This window comes from Lepidochelys kempii, chromosome 10 (genome assembly GCF_965140285.1).
Source record: "Lepidochelys kempii isolate rLepKem1 chromosome 10, rLepKem1.hap1, whole genome shotgun sequence".
NCBI classification, from domain to species: Eukaryota; Metazoa; Chordata; order Testudines; family Cheloniidae; genus Lepidochelys; species Lepidochelys kempii.
The window spans coordinates 21,159,448-21,182,009 of NC_136389.1; the positions used below are offsets into that span (position 1 = coordinate 21,159,448).

The 22,562-nt window shown below is 39.6% G+C and overlaps 1 protein-coding gene across 2 annotated transcripts in view; it reads right to left on the reverse strand.

The window, feature by feature from the left end:
- CPPED1 (calcineurin like phosphoesterase domain containing 1) overlaps positions 1–22,562 on the reverse strand; it is an 85,730-nt gene that overhangs the window by 51,364 nt on the left and 11,804 nt on the right. For both annotated transcript variants that reach the window (XM_073362376.2, XM_073362375.2), the window contains exon 2: positions 19,364–19,582. In XM_073362376.2, the coding sequence (XP_073218477.1) occupies positions 19,364–19,582 (219 nt within the window). The remainder of the gene's footprint in view (positions 1–19,363; positions 19,583–22,562) is intronic.

Below are 22,562 nucleotides of genomic sequence, written 5' to 3' on the forward strand. Positions count from 1 at the left end.
AGATGACTGCACTTCAGCAACAGGCAAAATAAAGTAGTATGAAAGATAGAGGGCCAAGTTTGGCTTTGCCCCCAATGGAATTTGTCCCTAATTACATCAGGCCTGAATATGACCTAGACTTTTAAGCACTTAGAAATTCCTTCTGGAGGAAAGGTGCTATATATGGATGCTGCTATTCATTATGCCATCATTAATCCTGATCACACAGATAAGGCTGGGATGTCCTCACATATGTTCCATATCCAAACACCTCATTTAGTTAATGATTTCATAGAGACAGCATTATGCTGGATGTTTTACCGAGTTCCGAATAAGTCCAGCTGCCTGATGCAACAGTGTGGTATCAGAACTATTATCGCAAAACATGGCAGTCAATCAAGCCAACTAGAGATCATCTGAGCAGTTAATGTTTCCGTTTGAGGAAAGAGAGCAGTTTTTTTTACTAACAGTTCAACACATTCAGTTTAATCTAGAGTTTTCATTCTATTATAGTGGGCATCTTATAATTTAGTGCAGGTGAAATACTAAACTAAAATTGCTATGATACACATTTTCAATTATTAATTATTTATATTGTGCTAGCATCTAGGTGCTCCAGTCACAGACTAGGACAAGAATGATGAAAGGAGGGACCCTGGAAGAGCTACACAAATGACAACCTCAGTACACAGGAGCATGTTGAGGATTGCACGTGCTGCCTTAGCAGCTAAGGAGGAGAACTACAATAAGACCGCAAATCAGCAAGGGACTTCAGCACAGGCTTCACTTTAAGCATGTGAGTAGTTCTATTGACTTCAATGGGAGTATTCACGTATTTAAAAAGTGACACTTGCTGAAGAAGCTTGCTGAATTGGATCATCATTAAATAAATAAATGAATAACCTCAGCATTGAATGAGTATGTGCTTGAAAACTAGAGTAATCCACTCATGACCAACCCTATGTCTTAAGCCCTTATTTCAAAATAGAGCAAGTCCCCATGGTAACAGTGGATTGAACAGATTCCATGCTGAGTTGTCTGGAACAATTCAGGGCAACAATAAAATTAAGAATGGTGATATTTTAAAAGTGACAAAATTGATAACTATTCAGAGAAATATTTTAAAAGGTAGATTTTGCTTTGCTTTGCTGAAAAGCATCCTTTCATACTCAAATTCTAACTTGATATCTGATTAGTGCAGAACATCCCACTGCACATGTTTTAATAAGATGTCAAGGTTGATAACAATCCCTCATGTTTTCTATTACTATCCTGTCCAGAATTGGGCAGCTTTGTTTAAACTTGACAGTTTCAACTTAATTCTCCCCAGCTGCCCCTCTGTTCTCTAAAACTACAACTCGTTTTTAAATGTCTGAAGAAATATCAATTTCTGTCATTTTTACTGGGCTGAACATACTCATTGCATTTAGCATGCTAAGGATCTGAAAGATATCTTGGCAGGTATGTAAACAGAAGAACACACCGAGAAAGCACACAATAGCAAATGAAAGCAAGCAAAATGTATATTCCACCAGAAAGTCAACTTACTTAATACATATGGCAATCAAAGATACTTTCCTAACTTTTAGACTTGAATAAAGGAAATCACACTGTAATGATGTGACCCTAACATATTTAAGTGTAGTTAACCCCATACCCTTCATTTCATTTGAAATGTCAAAAATCCTACTGCAATGCTCTTTGCTCTGCAAAGCTGTGGTCTTTCCTTCAGGACTTCTCCTACTACACTATCTCAACCACTAAAATCTTGGAAATGCCACAAAATGTCCCAATATCCTTTGGTAGGAGGGAGGGAATCTCTCCTTTAAATATGATGGGCACCAGGCCTAAATGAATAATACTTCAAAAGGATATAGCAATACATAAAACCATATCTGAGGCAGCAGGGCACAAAGGTGGCTTTAAGTCACCTTACCACTTCCTGATGCCCAAATGACCCCAGAATCAGGTTTACCAATAGCAGCCTAGAGCCTGTCTAATCTATGTCAGCTCTAACACCTGACCACTGCAAGAGCAATTCCAGACATCAGGGGTTGGTAGGATGAAGGGATGCCCTGGCCACACCACCTCCACCACCACCAAGGAAGAAGGGAGTGTGACCCTTTGTCTGGGCATTCAGAACTGTAAGTCACCTTGTTATGCCACTGCCTTAGCAAGAGAGATTTGCTGGTGCTAAACTGAGTGACAACTCCCTGCCACCCCAGTTTGTTAGCCAAACAAATGGGACTCTGCCAGCCCTTACTTTGCATTGCACTCCAAATACCCTGAGCCCCCCGGAAGAGGATTCTTCTGCAGCATCCATCCCATCACTGGACAACATCAGAAAGTACCAGGTATGCTGTCTCTAAAGAGACAATATACAAACCAGCCTATCAGATGAGGATTTATACTTTCCTATAATATTACAGCCAGAGATGAATTTATAGTAAAACCAAGAATAATTTTATTAAAAGTGAAAAGTGATAAGCAAAGATAATAGAAACAGAAAATGGTAACAATAAAACAAAAATATTACAATTTCTAGTAACTAAAATTCAACTTAACTGGCTACAGTCCTGTCTAGGGCAGTTTCTCACCTAAAGTCTCCTCTATCACCAACTCCCATGGCTGGAGATCCACCCTTCAGGGACACTAGAGAGACTGACCTCTTTGTTCCCTCATCGATGGATAACCAAAAGGTGTTTTTTCCCCTTCTCCTTTTAGTCCGGTAAACCTCTGAAAAAAGTATTATTTGTTTCCCAGAACGCTAGCACCATGGCCCCTTTTCTCATCCTCTACGTGATTTGCTTTTCCTGTTGACTTCAGATGCAAATATAATTCTTTGGATTTTGGCTTACCCTACTCCATTTACATTCGAGACCTAGGCAAACGGGTATATCAACATTTCTTTCTCTGGGACAAACTTATTTATCAACTCTTCCTGGTAATATGGCTTGAGCATAGTTTTAGTACATACATACAACTTAATTGTTACCTTGCATACATCACACAATGATTATGATGATCGATACAAGTTCTCATTTGATACCAGACACTGCATTCTTTATAGATAAATACCATGACAACCATGTGTTAGGTGTACTATGTTTCTCAGGCCTGACAGAAGTTGCTGCTACATGACAGTGAAACCTTTGCCAGTCAGCACTGAAGGGCTCTTAGTGTCACAGGGAGGATGGTGTAGAATCAGCTCTATGGTGCCTGAGGATCCCCTAGGTGGGAGAAATTTTCCAGTAACTAGACATGCCTAAAAGGCCCGGAATAGCACAAAGCAGCCCTATCCTAGAAGGGTAACATGTCCAGCTCTCTGGAGTTTCTTCTTCTTCTGGAAATTATAAAATACAAGTGAAAAGAGCTACAAAAGAAACTAGAAGTTACCGGTAATTAATTTTTTTTTAAACCAGAAGTTGATTAAATGTGGCTGAGATTAATAAGAACATTAAGAATTTATCAGCTATAAAAAGAAATGCAGTAACAGTCACTTACAGAGAGTTTTTCACTTAGCATTCCAGTTCAAAAGTCAGCCCAGATTGGTGTTGGTAGAGGTGATGCGAGGAGATATTAGTTTATCAACATGCAATTACAATTATTATTTGTATTACACCTATGCCCAAAGGATTGGAGACCCCCATCATGCTAAGTGTTTTACAAAGACCATGCCACAGGACTTGCCCCGAAGAGCTTTTAATCTTTTATTGAACAAATTTTTATTATTTTAAAAAAGACAAAGCGTAGACAAAGCTTTGTGAAAGGAATTAAACATACAGGCAAAGTGATCTAGGTATCATTAGTTTTTTGAAAATTGTATATGCAGTCCTATAAACAAATGCACAAATACATAAATGACACACACAAACTACCTCTAACTGCCTCTCTACTAAGCAGCTGTTGCAGGCTTTTCTCTCCTTTCCAATTTTAAGTTACCCACATCTATTACTTTTCTAAGCACAACCTCCTGCTCTATTTACACATTGAGCATTTTTTTACAGTTTGAAAGTGAAGAATTACCCTTCTGTGCCACAGTTTATTGCTCTTAGTGCAAACATCACCCAACATCCATTAAATCTTTGGGGTTAGTCACGTTTCCAGTGGACAGTGATGCACATTATCACCAATTTCAGAAGAGAACTGAATTGACTATGGAGAATGAGTTACTCTCTCACTACCAGAGGTGTTGCCTTCCAGGTCACAGTAGAGGCATGCTGGAGGGAAAAGCATGGCGAAGCTTGCATAGCAGTTACTTAGGCTGTATCTCTTCTGTGGATAAAGAGAAGCTGTTAGCCTCTCTAGACTACAAATCTAGCACTCTGCACAAGCATTACATTTCACATGTACACAAACCGTAAGACGATAACCTAAACAGAAAGCCAAAATAATATTATTAGTAGTAATATATAATTTGATACTATGCTATAACTCAGGGAAATTAGTGGATTTTGACAGCAGTGGAGTTTTATGTTAAATACTCCCTACCACCAATGCCCACACACAACTGACAATTTTGCTTAGTTCTGAGAAAGAGCTAAAGAATTCTATTTAATGTTTTCTTGATCAAACTCACTCATTCAGATGTGGGCTAACCATTCCAGCAGTGTCCTCCGACACTGGTGCATATAGTTTTATCTTTGACTGTGTTATTAACAGAAAAAAATGCAACCAGAATGTATCCATCAGATATGCCAGGAGAGTAAGGCATGGAACTGTATTCCATTTCTAATTTAGTAATTTAAAAAGAAAACATGCGGCTGGATTGAATTGGCCTATGCAGGTGGATTTAAAAAATGAAATCTGTGCCTCCCTCAGAGAAAGCTTCTTTGAAGCTGAAAACCCCACAGCAATGTGAACTCCTGGGAAGAAACTAGAGCTCTGTGGATGAGGGGAAAGCAGTGGACGTGTTGTTCCTTGACTCTAGTAAAGCTTTTGACATGGTCTCCCACAGTATTCTTGCCAGCAAGTTAAAGAAGTATGGGCTGGATGAATGGACTATAATGTGGATAGAAAGCTGGCTAGATTGTCGGGCTCAATGGGTAGTGATCAATGGCTCCACGTCTAGTTGGCAGCCCGTATCAAGTGGAGTGCCCCAAAGGTCGGTCCTCGGACCAGTTTTGTTCAATATCTTCATTAATGACCTGGAGGATGGTGTGGATTGCACCCCAACAAGTTTGCAGATGACACTAAACTGCGAGGAGAGGTAGCTACGCTGGAGGGTAGGGATAGGATACAGAGGGCCCGAGACAAATTAGAGGATTGGGCCAAAAGAAATCTGATGAGGTTCAACAAGGACAAGTGCAGAGTCCCGCACTTAGGATGGAAGAATCCCATGCACCGTTACAGACTAGGGACCGAATGGCTAGGCAGCAGTTCTGCAGAAAAGGACCTAGGGGTTATAGTGGACGAGAAGCTGGATATGAGTCAACAGTGTGTAGTTGTTGTCAAGAAGGCCAATAGCATTTTGGGATGTATAAGTAGGGGCATTGCCAGCAGATCAAGGGACGTGATTGTTCCCCTCTATTTGACATTGGTGAGGCCTCATCTGGAGTACCGTGTCCAGTTTTGGGCTCCACACGACAAGAAGGATGTGGAAAAATTGGAAAAGGTCCAGCGGAGGGCAACAAAAATTATTAGGGGACTGGAACACATGATTTATGAGGAGAGGTTGAGGGAACTGGGATTGTTTAGTCTGCAGAAGAGAAGAATGAGGGGGGATTTGATAGCTGCTTTCAACTACCTGAAAGGGGGTTCCAAAGACGATGGATCTAGACTGTTCTCAGTGGTAGCAGATGACAGAACAAGGAGTAATGGTCTCAAGTTGCTGTGGGGGAAGTTTAGGTTGGATATTAGGAAAAACTTTTTCACTAGGAGAGTGGTGAAACACTGGAATGTGTTACCTAGGGAGGTGGTGGAATCTCCTTCCATAGAAGTTTAAGGTCAGGCTTGACAAAGCCCTGGCTGGGATGCTTTAGTTGGGGATTGGTCCTGCTTTGAGCAGGGGGTTGGACTAGATGACCTCCTGAAGTCCCTTCTAATCCTTATATTCTAGGATTCTATAGAGCTAAGAGTAGCTTAGGGTTTTTTCACCTTCCTTTGCAGCGGGTGGGCAGGTCACTTGCCAGGATTATCTGGGTATATCTCACAATCATTTCCCTGCCATGACAGGGGCCTTTGGCACTAGTGCACCTCATCCCCTCCTATTTTCTGCCTGTGTCAAATAATTAGTTTAGACCCCTAAACTAAAAGGAAACATTAAAGGGGATTTGAAGTAATTAGCAGAGTCAGGACTGGAATCCAGATCTTCCAGTTCCCAGACTCATGCTCTAACCCCAGACCAGACAGGAAATCTATGGCAAAAGAACCTTCAATGCCCCATCACCACTCGTGTGCCCTAACCACAGGACCATCCATGCCATCCAATAGGGAGTTTGTTATACTCATTATGGTCAATTCACCTCAGGCAGAGCCAAATTTCTTTTTCAAAAAAGCGTTAGAAGAAGCAGCATGACAATTAGGCTTGAATTCAGCAACCTAGGGATTCAAGACTAAAAATAAGAACAAATATGCAGAGAATGAAAAGTCCTTCTACTAGGGCTTGCCTAACTAGATGCTAGTGTCAGATTACTTAGCACATTATGACCTGAGCAGCACTTGAGCAGATATTAAAGATTAGGGATTTAGTCCTTCACTTACCCAGAGCAATTAGCATATGTAATCACAATGAAGCTGAAGTGCCATAATACTTTCCAGTTCTTGTGATTTTAATTTTTTCTAATTAACATATGACTACAAATGCATTGATCTAAAATGGTGAAAGCATAAACATTTGTTCATTGGTCCATTATCACATTGCTAACAGATCAAGTTAATCAGGTTCTACTCATTTTCGATTATAGACATTATTAGACAAGACTGGTTTCATTTAGTCTCTAACAGCTACATCTAATTTAGAGTTGAAGATAACTGAAGCATGTAAGAGGTCACAGCATGTACTTACACTCACCCATAAATAGTACAATTCATGAAACACAATTAAACACCTGCCCTAATAGTTTATCATACAGTGGACTTTAAAAATTCAATTTATATTACAAGGTGCATATCAAGTTAATAACAAGCAGTAGGGAAGGAAGGTACGGTCATAAGGAAGTTACAGAATGTAAGCAAGTTTCTTCAAGGAAACTCAACTGAATAAAAGATTTGGGGTCAGATTCTCAGGTAGTGCAAATCAGTGTAGACCTCTCAGCTTCAATGGAGTTATGCTGATTTACCCCAGCAAAGAATCCAGCCCTTTGTATTTGACATATTAGTCTGTTGTAGCCATTTTCAGTTGGCAAAATAAAACTACTGTTATGAAATGAAGAGGGAAGCACTGTATTGTATGTTACATCAAAATGCAGCACACAGAGCTATCACAGCCTGTCCATCAGTCATCTCCCCCAGAATGGCAAAGGGGATCAGAGTGCTAACTGGAAATGTGTCCTTTCAGCTGTTTCAGCTTTTAAACAGTTCTGATTTTCAGATCTCCAATTTATTATTAATTTACTTACTTCATCTGCTCTCTCACCTTAGATGGCAATTCTAGTCCTCTTTGGGCCATTTAATAATGCAAATTAGACACATCGAAGTGGAGAAGGTACTAGGTGCCCAGCAGCAGGGTTCCAGAAAAGGCACATTTGCTATCCAATCCATGCAAAAATTAGATTCCAGAACTGGTGTTTTTACAGCTTAGGGATTCAACCAAACCACCTCAGTGAAGGATGTAGGTTTGAATGCAGACAAAGACATACATGCCGTGTCCACGTAACTGGAAAATGGCAACATCATTGATATTATGAAGCTGACAAGGGATGCTGCAAGTGCATTAGTGGACAAAAAAAGTCAGCTCCTGACAAGGTTGCCCATTATATATTAACATTTGTTTATTAATTTTTATAATAGAAATTAACAAACAATATCATAGTAGAAATTTTAAAATTTCTACTCCCAGAGTAGAAATTAACCCTAAAGCCATCAAATTCAAGAGTCCTATTTTTATTCACTTTGCACTGGATGCTATGGGCCAGACAGTCAAAGGTACTTAGGCACCTAAAGATGCAGGTCCAGTGGGATTTGCCAACAGAGGCAAATAGGCTACTTAGATTTGAAATCAATGGGTATTACCCAAAGCCAAATTTTCAGAACCTCTCATTGCACCTGGAGAATTTAAGATATCATCATTTGGCCTATGTCATTAAAGAGACTCAAAATTTTGTCCTATATTATTTATTGCATTATGCAGGTTTTTCCATAATATGACCACCAGGATGGATAAAAATCGATTTAAAAAAATGAATTAAAACAATTTTTAATGTAAGTTAAATACAGGGTTTGGTTTTTTTAAAATAAATACATTTAAAATCGACAACCTATGTTAAGGCTAAATTATAATGTATTAAAATAATTCTGATCAAATACATAATGTGATGCCAATATTTAAAAAGGGCTCCAGAGGTGATCCTGGCAGTTATAGGCTAGTAAGTCTGACTTCAGTACCAGGCCAACTGGTTGAAACTATAGTAAAGAACAAAATTGTCAGACACATAGATGAACATAATTTGTTGGGGAAGAGTCAACATGGTTTTTGCAAATGGAAATCATGCCTCACCAATCTAACATTCTTTGAAGGGGTCAACAAGCATATGGACAAGGAGGAATCCAGTGGATATACTGGACTTAGATTTTCAGAAAGCCTTCGACAAGGTCCCTCACCAAAGGCTCCTAAGCAAAGTAAGCTGTCACGGGATAAGAGGGAAGGTCCTCTCATGGATTGGTAACTGGTTAAAAGACAGGAAACAAAGGACTGGAAAAAAATGGTCAGTTTTCAGAATGGAGAAAGGTAAATAGTGGTGTCCCCCAGAGGTCTGTACTAGGCCCAGTCCTATTTAACATATTCATAAATGATCTGGAAAAGGGGTAAACAGTGAGGTGGCAAAATTTGCAGATGATACAAAAACTACTCAAGATAGGTAAGTCCACAGCAGACTGTGAAGAGCTACAAAAGGATCTCTCAAAACGGAGTAACTGGGCAACAAAATGGCAGATGAAATTCAACATTGATAAATGCAAAGTAATGCACATTGGAAAACTTAATTCCAACTATACATATAAAATGATGGGGTCTAAATTAGCTGTTACCACTCAAGATCTTGGCATCATTGTGGATAGTTCTCTGAACACATCCACTCAATGTGCAGCAGCAGTCTAAAAAGCTAACAGAATGTTGGGAATCATTAGGGATAGATAATAAGACAGAAAATATCATATTGCCTCTATATAAATCCATGGTATGCTCACATCTCAAATACTGCATGCAAATGTGGTCACCCCATTTAAATATTATATATATATATATATTGGAATGGGAAAAGGTTCAGAAGAGGGCAACAAAAATTATTAGGGGTATGGAATGGCTGCCATATGGAGAGATTAATAAAACTGGGACTTTTCAGCTTGGAAAAAAGAGACAACTAAGCGGGGGAGGAGGGAGAGGGGATATGATAGAAGTCTATAAAATCATGACTGGTGTGGAGAAGGAGTAAATAACTCTTCCTTATTTACTCCTTCTCATAATGAAAGAACTAGGGGTCACCAAATGAAATTAACAGGCAACTGATTTAAAACAAACAAAAGGAAATATTTCTTCACTCAACATACAGTCAACCTCTGGAACTCCTTGCCAGAGGATGTTGTGAAGGCCAAGATGATAACAGGGTTCAAAAAAGAATTAGATAAGTTCATGGAGGATAGGTCCATCAGTGGCTATTAGCCAGGAATGGTGTCCCTTTCCCAGAAGCTGGGAATGGGCAACAGGGGATTGATCACTTGATGATTACCTGTTCTGTTCATTCCCTTTGGGGCAACTAGCATTGGCCACTGTTGGAAGACAGAATAATGGGCTAGATGGACCTTTGGTCTGATCCAGTATGGCCGTTCGTATACAAAATGTAATACTGAATAGTGATAAGTTTTAAAGAAAGTCAAACCGCTGAATTGGTGAAAGTCAGTGGCTAAACACCTGGAACCAGAGTTTGCTGAAGTGCTAAACCAGCTTTTGACAGGTGCAGAGACAACGCTGCAGGAAGACAGAATATTTTCTTTATTTCAGTTTTTTCAACTACTTCAGTAACTTGTTCATTCAAAGTTAAGAAACAAATAAGGTATTGAAAGAGCAGGAAAGCTTGACTTCCAATCTATGAATAAAATCTAGGTGAGAGATCTACTAGTTCTAATATCCTGAAGGACAATGTCCTAGAGAGCTAGCAAACGGGAGTTTTGTGAGGTAGTTCTTCAGGTGAAGGAGGTGTGACTACATGACCCTTGGGGTGAGCTTGTTGTCTGTTGTTGTGTGCTTGCTTGCCATGTGACTACTTGATTGAAGTTTACAGTGTAGTTTGTTTGGGGGGCTGTCTGTTAAGCATAGCAAGACTGAGAGCTTCCTAACAAGGCTCTAGTTTGCCATCCTTTGATCCCAAATCCCTTTAGGATTACAAGCGGGAGGGGCTAACTCAGAGAGAACAGAGGTTTAACAAGCCAGCTCATAAGATAGCAAACAAGAGCAACAAATGGGAGTTTTGCAAGCAAGTTTAAGAGAGGAAGAATGAGAGCTAGGTATACCTAATAAAGATTCTCTAAACTAAGACCAGTCACATTCCCCACCCCTCCCCAAACACACACACACACACAAAACAAAACAAAACAAAAACCCCAACAGGAGTGAAAATAATGCAGGTCAAAGTCCAGCAGCAGAGCGAGGGCTATCCAGTTAAATGCACTGAATGCATCATACACAATTACCTGCCTTGTGGGCAGGTAGCATATCTCTGCATTTGGTGCAAGCAGCTAATCACCCTCAGAGACAGAGTATGGGCTCTTGAATTTGGGGTGACTGAACTGGAGGAGTTATGGGAGACAAAGTAGTATACAGACGAGACTTCCAGGGACACAGTAAGAGCGGCCCAGCTTTAGTCAGCCAGCTTCGGCGTTGCTGAGGAGTATGAAAGTCTCAGGGAAGGAAAAGATCAAGCTGGAGTGGAGTTGGGTCTTTTAAGGCCTCAGAGAACCACATGGGATTGGCCTGCCAGGTGTGAAGGTTACGGATCCCTTGAGACATCTAGGCCAGTGGTTCTCAACCTATTTATGCGGCCCACAAAGTGTTACCTGGGCTGCAGGTTGAGACCCACAATGTCCCCCACCTATTGCCCCCCCACAAACACCTATGCTCAGCGCCCTCCGCCCAGAGACCCCTCCACAAAGTTGAGCTCTCCACAGGAGCTGGGCATGGGGCAGGGACCTGCACCCCAGACCTTGCTGCGCATGGACCCCCCAAACTCCACCGTGTGGGATCTGGGGGCAGTCAGGACTGCTGGCAGCCCATGGCTTTTAGCACACGGTTGAGCTGGCCCGTAACTGTGTGCTGATTGGGCCACATGTGTCCTGCAGGTTGAGAATCGCTGATCTAGACAGACATATTGGCAGTACGGGAGAAGAGCCGGTGGTCGTGGTACACGTAGGTACCAATGACATAACAAAAGGTAGGAGAGACATCCTCGAGGCCAAATTTAGGTTGCCAGGTAAGAGTAAAGTCCAGGACCTCTATGGTAGCATTCTCTCAAATGCTTCCAGTTCTATGTACAGTGTCAGTTAGATAGACAGAACTTCAGGGTCTCAGTGCACGGATGAGACAATGGTGTTCTGAGGAGGGATTCAGGTTTATTAGGATCTGGGACCTTTCCTTTTGGGAAAGGAGGAGCCTATACAGGAAGGATGGGCTCCATCTCAAGCAAAATGGTACCAGATTGCTGGCATGTAAAATTTAAAAAAGGGCGTAGAGAAGTTTTTTTAAACTAAGGGTTGGGGGAAAGCCGACAAGTGCAGAGGAGCACACAGTTCAGACAGACACATCAATCAGAAGTAAAATCTTTATCATCCAGTAAATAAGAAATCACTAATAAAAAAGTTAAAATTTAGAATCTGAATAAAGGTAAGTGAAACTATATAATTGCTTAAATAAAAATGTTTTCAGATATAGCATACCCTCCTGGCTGGCAAAAAGAAACACCACATTTCGTATCAATGCTATGTTTAGTTGCACATCAGCATGGTTTAATGGTTACCAACCAATGAGAATCAATCTTTCTTTAGGAAAAGAACTGAAGTACAAATGCAAAACACAATTAAAATCAATTATTTAATTCAAGACTTCCTGCTTGTTGATTTAAATCATGATTAAAATTGCTCAGATTTAAATAGTTTTGGTTTAAATCAGTCTACACTGAGGACCACATGTAATCAACAGTTGTCCAGTTCTCTCTCACCTTCACAGACACAAAATGTTAGGCTCCACAACTTCTGTAAGCATCTAGCAAATTGTCAACAGTATAATCCAAGTGAGTTTGGCCTGTATTCAGGAAAGTACTTAAGCACAGGCTTAAAGTCAAGCATGTGCTCAAGAGCTTCCCTGAATTGGATTTGTAACAGTAATATTCTTTAGACCACTGGTGTACAACAGATGGCCCTCGTGAGCTACAATCATGTTGAGAAAAAACATGCAACTGATTATAAGTTGAAAAACGTGCTCTTTGTGACCTGTGCTCAGAGATTTTTCAAAGGAAGTGTCTGAATCAGCTGTTTCACTACCAGAACCACTGCCTCCACAACCACCTCCTACCACTTCCCCTGTAGACCAAGGAGCACTCACATGAGTGAGATCACTCCTAGCATTTGCTGATCCCTTTCTTCAGTAGCTTCTCAGCAGCTCCACAGCTGACCACTTGCTGCACTGCAGGGGAGGGATAAAAGTAACTTTGAGTGCTCCACTGCCTGCTTACTTGCCAGGCTGTTGGAGTCTCAGGGAGTGCAGGATAAGAGCTACATTCACTCTTCCTGAGTCTAAGGGTTCCCACCAAAAAGGATAGTTCCCAAACCCACCATGTCACCCAGGGGAGCCTGGGACAGTGGAAGAAGAGGAAAAGCTGAGACTCTACACCCAGTTATGGCTTCCTGACTCTCTTCCCCAGCCCAGATTAAGCAGCCAGAGGGGACATTAACTGGTGCTAATGGACAAAAGTCCACTAGGGACCATAGGTCATCCGAGGCTAGCAGAGTACAGTGCACTCCAGCCCCTGCACCAGGGTCAGGGGGAAAGAGAGAAAGGTGAAGGAACCAGCTAGGCGGTCTCTACATCCTCTGGGGCAGTGATACTCAGACGTCAGTGATGCAGGAGCCAAATTAGCAATCAACATTCCCCAAAGGAGTCACAGTAGTTTGAATTCATTGTTTCATTTACTATACATATATAATTATTCACATAGCAAAATGACTGACCAAGTATTATTTTACCAACTACAATTGGTTAATAACATAGTAAAAGCATCCTGATTGGTTGTTAATTAAATCACACTGTTTTAATACCACGTGCTGCAAAGCACCTCAGACACATTAACGAACCATTTGTGGCTCACGAGCCTCAGTCTGAGTATCACTGCTCTGAGGAACTCCTCCACATTGGGAGAATTCCCTTTAGCAGACTGGCATTTGGTTTCTGCTTCCTTTACTAAGCAGTGCAAGTATTGACTGTGGCCCCTTAACCCTTTGTGAGGTTTCTTTGTTAACATTTTTGATATACCAAATTATGCTGACTTAATATACACATGGAAGTCTTCAGGAAAAAAAGTTTCCAATGATCACAATACATCTAGTTATAAATATCTAAGGAGCTTGTAGAAAAAGTTATTTTTAGAAACACCTTATATTACAACTGTATTTTGTAAAATTCTTGATTTAGTGCCACAATACTAGGTTAACTATTCTTGGTAACACTATTTCTGATTACATAATCAAGAGAGGTTTCAGAGGAACAGCCGTGTTAGTCTGTATTCGCAAAAAGAAAAGGAGTACTTGTGGCACCTTAGAGACTAACCAATTTATTTGAGCATGAGCTTTCGTGAGCTACAGCTCACTTCATCAGATGTTTACCGTGGAAACTGCAGCAGACTTTATATACACACAGAAATCATGAAACAATACCTCCTCCCACCCCACTGTCCTGCTGGTAATAGCTTATCTAAAGTGATCAACTGCTGGAAATGGCCCACCTGTTGATCACTTTAGATAAGCTATTACCAGCAGGACAGTGGGGTGGGAGGAGGTATTGTTTCATGATTTCTGTGTGTATATAAAGTCTGCTGCAGTTTCCACGGTAAACATCTGATGAAGTGAGCCGTAGCTCACGAAAGCTCATGCTCAAATAAATTGGTTAGTCTCTAAGGTGCCACAAGTACTCCTTTTCTTTTTGCATAATCAAGAGAAACTTTTCAAAATACTGTTCTGAGTATAAATCAGTTTTAATCAGCATCTATATACTGAGACATTGGCACTGATTACTTAGCTCCTTTAATGGCATGTGTAATGGATAACAAATGTATTGCTTGATTGCTTCCTAGCTTGGCTGATCAGGATTCTATTCATCACTCCTAGCTGTTGGAATCCTGAGACTTCTTGGAGTCCCTGTTCAAAGGTCTTGATATCATTTCAACCAAAAATCTGCTGTGCTTTAGAATTCAGTCATAGTCAAAGCTCTACATAGTTCATGTGTTCCTCCTAGTTAAAAATGTATTTAAGATGGGTAGTTTTTTTATTATTATTATTATTTAACAGGTTGAGATGGAAGTTAAGCATAGAAAAATGTAAATACAATCCAAGAGAGCATAGATAATAATATGAAGTCAATGGATGCTAAAAATGTATTCAAACTTTAATCTGTCATTCTTAAGCAAAAACCATATTGGGAAAACAACTGCATTACTCTTTGATTAACATTATTTTTGTCAGCTTAAGCGTAGTTTAAAACCACAACTGAACTAGAGAGCTCTTATCAATTTGATATATCAATTAGAAATAGTAATGGGCCAAATTCACTACGGTCAGACTGAAATTGAGGATTGCCTCCTCTTATGCCTTTGGTGATTTATCTCCATTGAGAAAACATTTTTTTAGCCTTTTCTCCCAATACATTATGGAACTAAAATGATTAAACAAACTGACACACAGATTACTCGAAAAACTCCACTGAGGAAAAGCATGAAATGAAGTCAGTACCACTTCACTACAAATGCATTAGTGTTGATCCAAATGATCTTGTGTTGAACAGTAATGAAAATAGTGAAATAAGAAAGTATTAAAAGGATAAGAAAAAAACCCAACAAAAATAGTATTCGACCCCAATACTGCAAACACTTTATGCATGTGAGTAACTTCACACACATGAGCAGTCCCAGGTCTGATCTACACTTAAAGTTTAGGTCGACATAGCTAAGTTGCTTAGGGCTACGAAAAATCCACACCTTGACATTTCCACTGACATCACTACGGTTGCTTGTGGAGGTGATGTTCCTCACTGTTGGAAAAAACCCTTGAAGTTGATGTCGGCTGTGTCTACACTATGGGGTTATGTCAGCATAACTACAGTGCCATAGCTATGTGGGTATACTCCCCATTATATAGATATATCCCCGTTTTTTACTTTAGGGCTACGGTGGAAGTTAAGTTTTAAAACCTCTGAATATTGATTATTATACACTGCAGAAATGTATTACTTGGAAGGAGGTAATTTTTTAAACATCAAAAAATTAACTATTCATAAAAAAAAACAAAACAAATTCTCAAGCAGTTTGCCTTTTGCTCCTTAACGCTGGAGAAGGTTTTCCTACAACTTCACATTCTTGGCATAAAGTGAAAGCACTTACAGACCAATTTAAGTATTCCTATGATGATTTCCATAATCAGTTGCTGATTTAACTTTACTTCAGTCTAATTAAGGCATCCCTGAATGACAAAAGAATGTCACTCTGATTTTTAATCGTGGTTAAAAAAATATTAAATCCCAAGCATAACAGGAGCCAGTGGACATGTGACAGGGTATATTATTTTGTAATCTTGACGCAAACCATACGACTGCAGAAAGGAAACAAAACAGTGTGTTACAAGCACTCGTGTGTGTCAGAAGAGGAAGTCTGACAAAGAGTTTTATCAATTCTATGGTAAAGTAGAACAAATGAAGCCATCTGAATCTTTAAGTGAGAAAGGGAACTCAGCATGTGATTGCACTACTTTCAAGTTTTCTTAGAAGCAAATGTTATTACAAGGAAATTAGAGAGGGTAATGTCAGATAAAATCTCTAATTCTAATGTCAGGAAATTGAAATTTTGGTGGAGAAAACACAGCAAATGAGTTGTTAAGGAACCAAGATCTTGATTCATTGCAAAATGCCTCTTAAAAAAAAATAAATAAAATATCCATCAACCATCTGGACTTGTTTCCGCACACATTTTTCAAAACATTTTCAGTAAATGTTTCATTAGGACTTCTCTAGGATTTGGGTTTGTTTTCAAAATTTTCTTCTTTTACTTGATTTATTATTCCATTCATTTGGCCTTTTCAAAGAATTTTTACTTAAGATTATTCCAAAAGCTTACTACAAATAAGTGAAAGAAAATGTTAGGAAAAAAATATAAGACCCCACCAAAAATTTCAGTTCCTCCAAGGCATCCATATTTTTATGTTCATTCATTTATGATTAGACCAGAATCCTTTTCTTTGTACTTTTCTAGAATATTTTTCTGATTGCGTTTCCATTCCACTTGCTGCTTCAAGCAAGTCTGAATGACCTTTTGGGCAAACATCCAAAGAATACTGCACACGGTGTCTCTTAGCCAAAGAAGTATTTACTTTAGCATCTTTGTCTCTTTTCAGTTTAGACAGAAAGACAAATTACTGGCTATAAAATGTATTTATAAAAAGTGTCAGTAAATCGTTCGTATAAACTTAAACACATGTAAACAGCAATGTAAAGCAATGAAAGAGCTGTTCTAGTAGGAGCTACACTTTCCTTTAATAGACTATTTCCTTAACTCTCCATAAAGTGCCTAATAATCATGAAGCGGATGTGCAGAATATTGCTTCACTGATTTAAGAAAAATGTTTACATTTTAAACAATGGATTGTTAGGATCAAAGCAAGATATACCTGTACTACCTATAGTTACTAGTTATCTTTACTCCAGAAAGAAGAGATGAGACAAGGTGAAAGGCCAATGAAACTGCTCTCTCCTGCTACTACTTGGAAATTGCAATAGGCTGCTGGCAAAATTTATACAATGCATAACAAATACACTTTTCAGAACATAAGCAGTCTTAGCTCTACAATCTGTTCAGTTTAACATTAATGTATTTTGTAATTGAGATGACTATTTGATAACAATTTGCCATACTCTGACAAATTTGTTTCTTACGTTTTACGATAAATCAGAGCCCTATGCTCATTAAAGATGCCAGACTGGTGATAGTCCGACCGCAGCGGTTCAGGAGTCAAATTAATGATCCACATTACCCAAAAGAGTCACAGTAGTGTGACTTCATTGTGTCATTTACTATAGTATTATATATTCATATTTAAACAGTGTGACAGGGGAAATATTTAGTTTTTTATACCTGTATATATTCTCACAGCAAAAATGACTGAGCAAGGATTATTATTTATTAACTACAATTGGGTAAGTAAAAAAAAAAAAAGCAAGAGTAAAAGCATCCTGATTGGTTAATAACTTAGACTGGTTAATAATAAAATCACACAGCGTTTTAATATCACATGCTGCAGGAGACACATTAACGTGCCACTTGCAGTTTGCAAGACCCAGTCTGAGTATCGCTGTGCTAGACAGATAATACTGGTTGGAAAAGTCCACTATCCAACCCCCACCCCACCAAAAAAAATTTCCAGGGGTGACAGTGTACAAATTTCCACATTCTGTCCTGCCCGAACCTGATCTGTACAGACACCGTCTAGAGATGAGAGGATAGATCAGGCTCTATGCCCATTCAGTCCTTAGTCCCTCTGAAATTTTTAACAAGAGGGCTACTTATGACAGAACTTGTTATATGGACATGAGTCCTGAGTCGACAAAATTCTTTTCAGAGGCTTAAGAGCCTTTTTATGTTAATGACTTTCCGGAAATACCCATACAAGGTGAAATCCAACATATCAGTTTTATATTCAGTTATTGCATTATTTAATTTTGTGACTGGAAGTCCTCCAACAGTGCAGCAGACATATTATAGCTAGTTTCTGGAGTGTCCCCTGGCTAGAGTCCGTATACTGTTTATGAAAGTAATACTTTTGGTGAAAGAACTTTTACATATCCTCTTAAAATTTTTATTTCATTCTAACAGCAAATTTTCTCTAAGCCACAGGAAGAAGTTACTAACAGAGGCAGAACTAGCACGCATGAATGGCACAGGAAATCAACTGGAGAGGTGTCATAAATATAAAGGGAAGGGTAAACCCCTTTGAAATCCCTCCTGGACAGGGGAAAGCTCCTCTCACCTGTAAAGGGTTAAGAAGCTAAAGGTAACCTCGCTGGCACCTGACCAAAATGACCAATGAGGAGACAAGATACTTTCAAAGCTAGGAGGAGGGAGAGAAACAAAGGGTCTGTGTGTCTGTCTATATGCTGTCTTTGCCGGGGATAGACCAGAAATGGAGTCTTAGAACTTTTAGTAAGTAATCTAGCTAGGCATGTGTTAGATTATGATTTCTTTAAATGGCTGAGAAAAGAATTGTGCTGAATAGAATGACTATTTCTGTCTGTGTATCTTTTTTGTAACTTAAGGTTTTGCCTAGAGGGGTTCTCTATGTTTTTGAATCTAATTACCCTGTAAGATATCTACCATCCTGATTTTACAGGGGGGATTTCTTTATTTCTATTTACTTCTATTTTTATTAAAAGTCTTCTTGTAAGAAACTGAATGCTTTTTCATTGTTCTCAGATCCAAGGGTTTGGGTCTGTGGTCACCTATGCAAATTGGTGAGGCTTTTTATCCAACATTTCCCAGGAAAGGGGGGGTGCAAGTGTTGGGAGGATTGTTCATTGTTCTTAAGATCCAAGGGTCTGGGTCTGTAGTCACCTAGGCAAATTGGTGAGGCTTTTTACCAAACTTTGTCCAGGAAGTGGGGTGCAAGGTTTTGGGAAGTATTTTGGGGGGAAAGACACGTCCAAACAGCTCTTCCCCAGTAACCAGTATTAGTTTGGTGGTGGTAGCGGCCAATCCAAGGACGACGGGTGGAATATTTTGTACCTTGGGGAAGTTTTGACCTAAGCTGGTAAAGATAAGCTTAGGAGGTTTTTCATGCAGGTCCCCACATCTGTACCCTAGAGTTCAGAGTGGGGGAGGAACCTTGACAAGAGGTCAGAATACTACTTCAGGTAATTATATATCACATCTAAAAATTAAAAAAAGAAAATGGGAATACGATTACCAGTGTACATTAACAGTCTTACCTGGCATACCATGTATGAGGTCACCACACAGTACAAAGAACTTGGGCTTGGGGTTTAACTGGTTAATGGCTTGCACAGCTTGCTCTGTTAATTTGATCTCCTCTTCCCATTCATCACCTCCATTGTCACAGTCACCAATTGCCCAGGCTTTCATCAGTCCAAACTGAGGATCCGCTCCTTGGATGAAGTAGAAAGGGGCTTTCCATTGACCTTCATCATCTTAAAGAAAAAAATGAAATATTAGTAAAATCCTAAAGGGAAAGGAAATTTTCCCTGTATTATCAACACGAAGGTGAAGGGTAACTTTCTTTAAATTCTTCAACAAAAAACTTCAAAAACAGACTCCAACGAGAAACTGCAGAACTGGAATTAATTTGCATACTGAACACCATCAAATTAGGCCTGAATAAAGACTGGGAGTCGATGGGTGGTCATTACACAAACTAAAACCTATTTCCCCATGCTAATTTTTCCCCCTATTGTTACTCACATCTTCTTGTCAACTGTTTAAAATGTGCCATCCCGATTACCACTATAAACGTGATTTTTTTCACCTGCTGATAATAGCCCACTTTATTGATTTATCTCGTTAGAGTTGGTAAGGCCACCCCCATCTTTTCATGTTTTCTCTGCGTGCGTGTGTGTATCTATCTTCCTACTGTATTTTCCACTCCATGCATCTGATGAAGTGGGTTTTAGCCCACGAAAGCTTATGCCCAAATAAATTTGTTAGTCTCTAAAATGCCACAAGTACTCCTCATTCTTTTTTCTTTAATTGAAGGCCACTTTAATACAGTAGGCACAATACTTTAATAGAGTAAGCGCAAGCATAATATTTCCCTACTATAGATTAGAGCATTTTTATTTATTCTAATTATGCAATGCTGACATGTGGCTGTATGATGACTAGAGAAAAAGTGTACCAGCAACAAAGCAAATGCTGCTTAAAACTGCAGGACTACAATATAGCTCAATAGCATGGAACATAAGAGATTCATTTTCAATTATTGCCTTTTTAATTAAATAAAAAATGCACACAACATTTTATGGTGTCAGGAGGAATATACTCTTAAATTATTATGTTAAATGCTTTTTGCTCTTACCCTATTAGAGAAAGCTTGAAAAATTCACTTACTAGTGCAAAGCTCTTGCTAGCTAGAGACACATCTCCTGTATAGGATGCAGGACAGCAACCCAGTAGGAATTGCAGCATTCTTTCCTCATTCCCAGCAGCTCTGGGCTGGCCCATGCCAGCTGAATTGCTCTCATGAGGCTTGGGCAGGAACCTTCCTAGGCTCAGGCTGGGACCCTCTCTCCTCACTGGGTCCTTAGAGCCTGCGCTTCCAGCCTGAGCCTGGAAGCTACACTGCAATTAAACAGCCCTGCAGCCTGAAGGCCAAGTCAGCTGGCACAGGCCAGCTCCAGGAGTCTAACTGTGGTGTAGACAAACTCATACGGTCAATTGGCAGTGAGGTCCAGGCACATAACCTCCCACCCCCACTTGAACTTTGGGCTGGTAGTTTTAATCCTCTGGCAATTTTTTTCAAGCCTGCTCTCATACATTTTAGTTGTACTATTTAGACTTACAAAAGGCTCTCCCCACTACCACAATATGGCATTATAGGGAAATCTCATATTACTATGACTGAACTGCTTTTCCTCCTCAAAATGCTATACAACATTTACTAGTATACTATGAAATATTATACATAATTTAATTGCATTTTTAAATTAATATGGTATTTTGTGCAACAGTACCCATGTTTATTTTGTTTGTTTGTTTGTTTATTTGCTAGCTTCGGTCATTTACATTGGACCTCAAAGTGATTAGTGAGAATTAGAAGGGTCAAATGGAAACCTTAATTTAGGATGTTCATAATAGCTCCTGACTGAAGCCTAGAATAAAAATATACGAGCCTGGAGGCAAACTAAAATGTGTACAGCTTCCTTAACACCCTGCTTAAGGCCAGAAACTTACGGAGGGGAAAGAACAGGATTTTTGTAGTTTCAGTTAATTTTTTGTACCTCGGATATCTCAGTAATGGGTACCACAAAAAAAAAACTTAGATAATGTAGATACCAAAGCAGGCTAAGAAAAAATTTCTCATTACTCATCCATGAATAGCTAAGACCATATTCTGCTACAGATAAGAGACTGTGGGTGTCTTAACTTTTCTCTAAACTACAGTACAAACTTTTCAAAAGTATACTGTTGCTGCCCTGATTGTCTACAGACATTTCCTTGCATTCCAAGTGTTTGGTTTTGGACTACTGCAGCTGGGTTTCTCCTTTTTATGCTCTTCTTTAAGGTATGTCTGACTAGTCTACACTAGAAGCACTACGTGGTGCAGCTGCACTGAAGCTCTCCTGACACAGCGCTGTACACACCAGCTGTCAAGGTTCCTCCCCCACTCTGAACTCTAGGGTACAGATGTGGGGACCTGCATGAAAAACCTCCTAAGCTTATCTTTACCAGCTTAGGTCAAAAACTTCCCCAAGGTACAAAATATTACACCCGTTATCCTTGGACTGGCCGCTACCACCACCAAACTAATACTGGTTACTGGGGAAGAGCTGTTTGGACGCGTCCTTCCCCCCAAAATACTTCCCAAAACCTTGCACCCCACTTCCTGGACAAGGTTTGGTAAAAAGCCTCACCAATTTGCCTAGGTGACTACAGACCCAGACCCTTGGATCTTAAGAACAATGAACAATCCTCCCAACACTTGCACCCCCCTTTCCTGGGAAATGTTGGATAAAAAGCCTCACCAATTTGCATAGGTGACCACAGACCCAAACCCTTGGATCTGAGAACAATGAAAAAGCATTCAGTTTTTTACAAGAAGACTTTTAATAAAAAATAGAAGTAAATAGAAATAAAGAAATCCCCCCTGTAAAATCAGGATGGTAGATATCTTACAGGGTAATTAGATTCAAAAACATAGAGAACCCCTCTAGGCAAAACCTTAAGTTACAAAAAAGATACACAGACAGAAATAGTTATTCTATTCAGCACAATTCTTTTCTCAGCCATTTAAAGAAATCATAATCTAACACATACCTAGCTAGATTACTTACTAAAAGTTCTAAGGCTCCATTCCTGGTCTATCCCTGGCAGAAACCAGCATACAGACAGACGCAGACCCTTTGTTTCTCTCCCTCCTCCCAGCTTTTGAAAGTATCTTGTCTCCTCATTGGT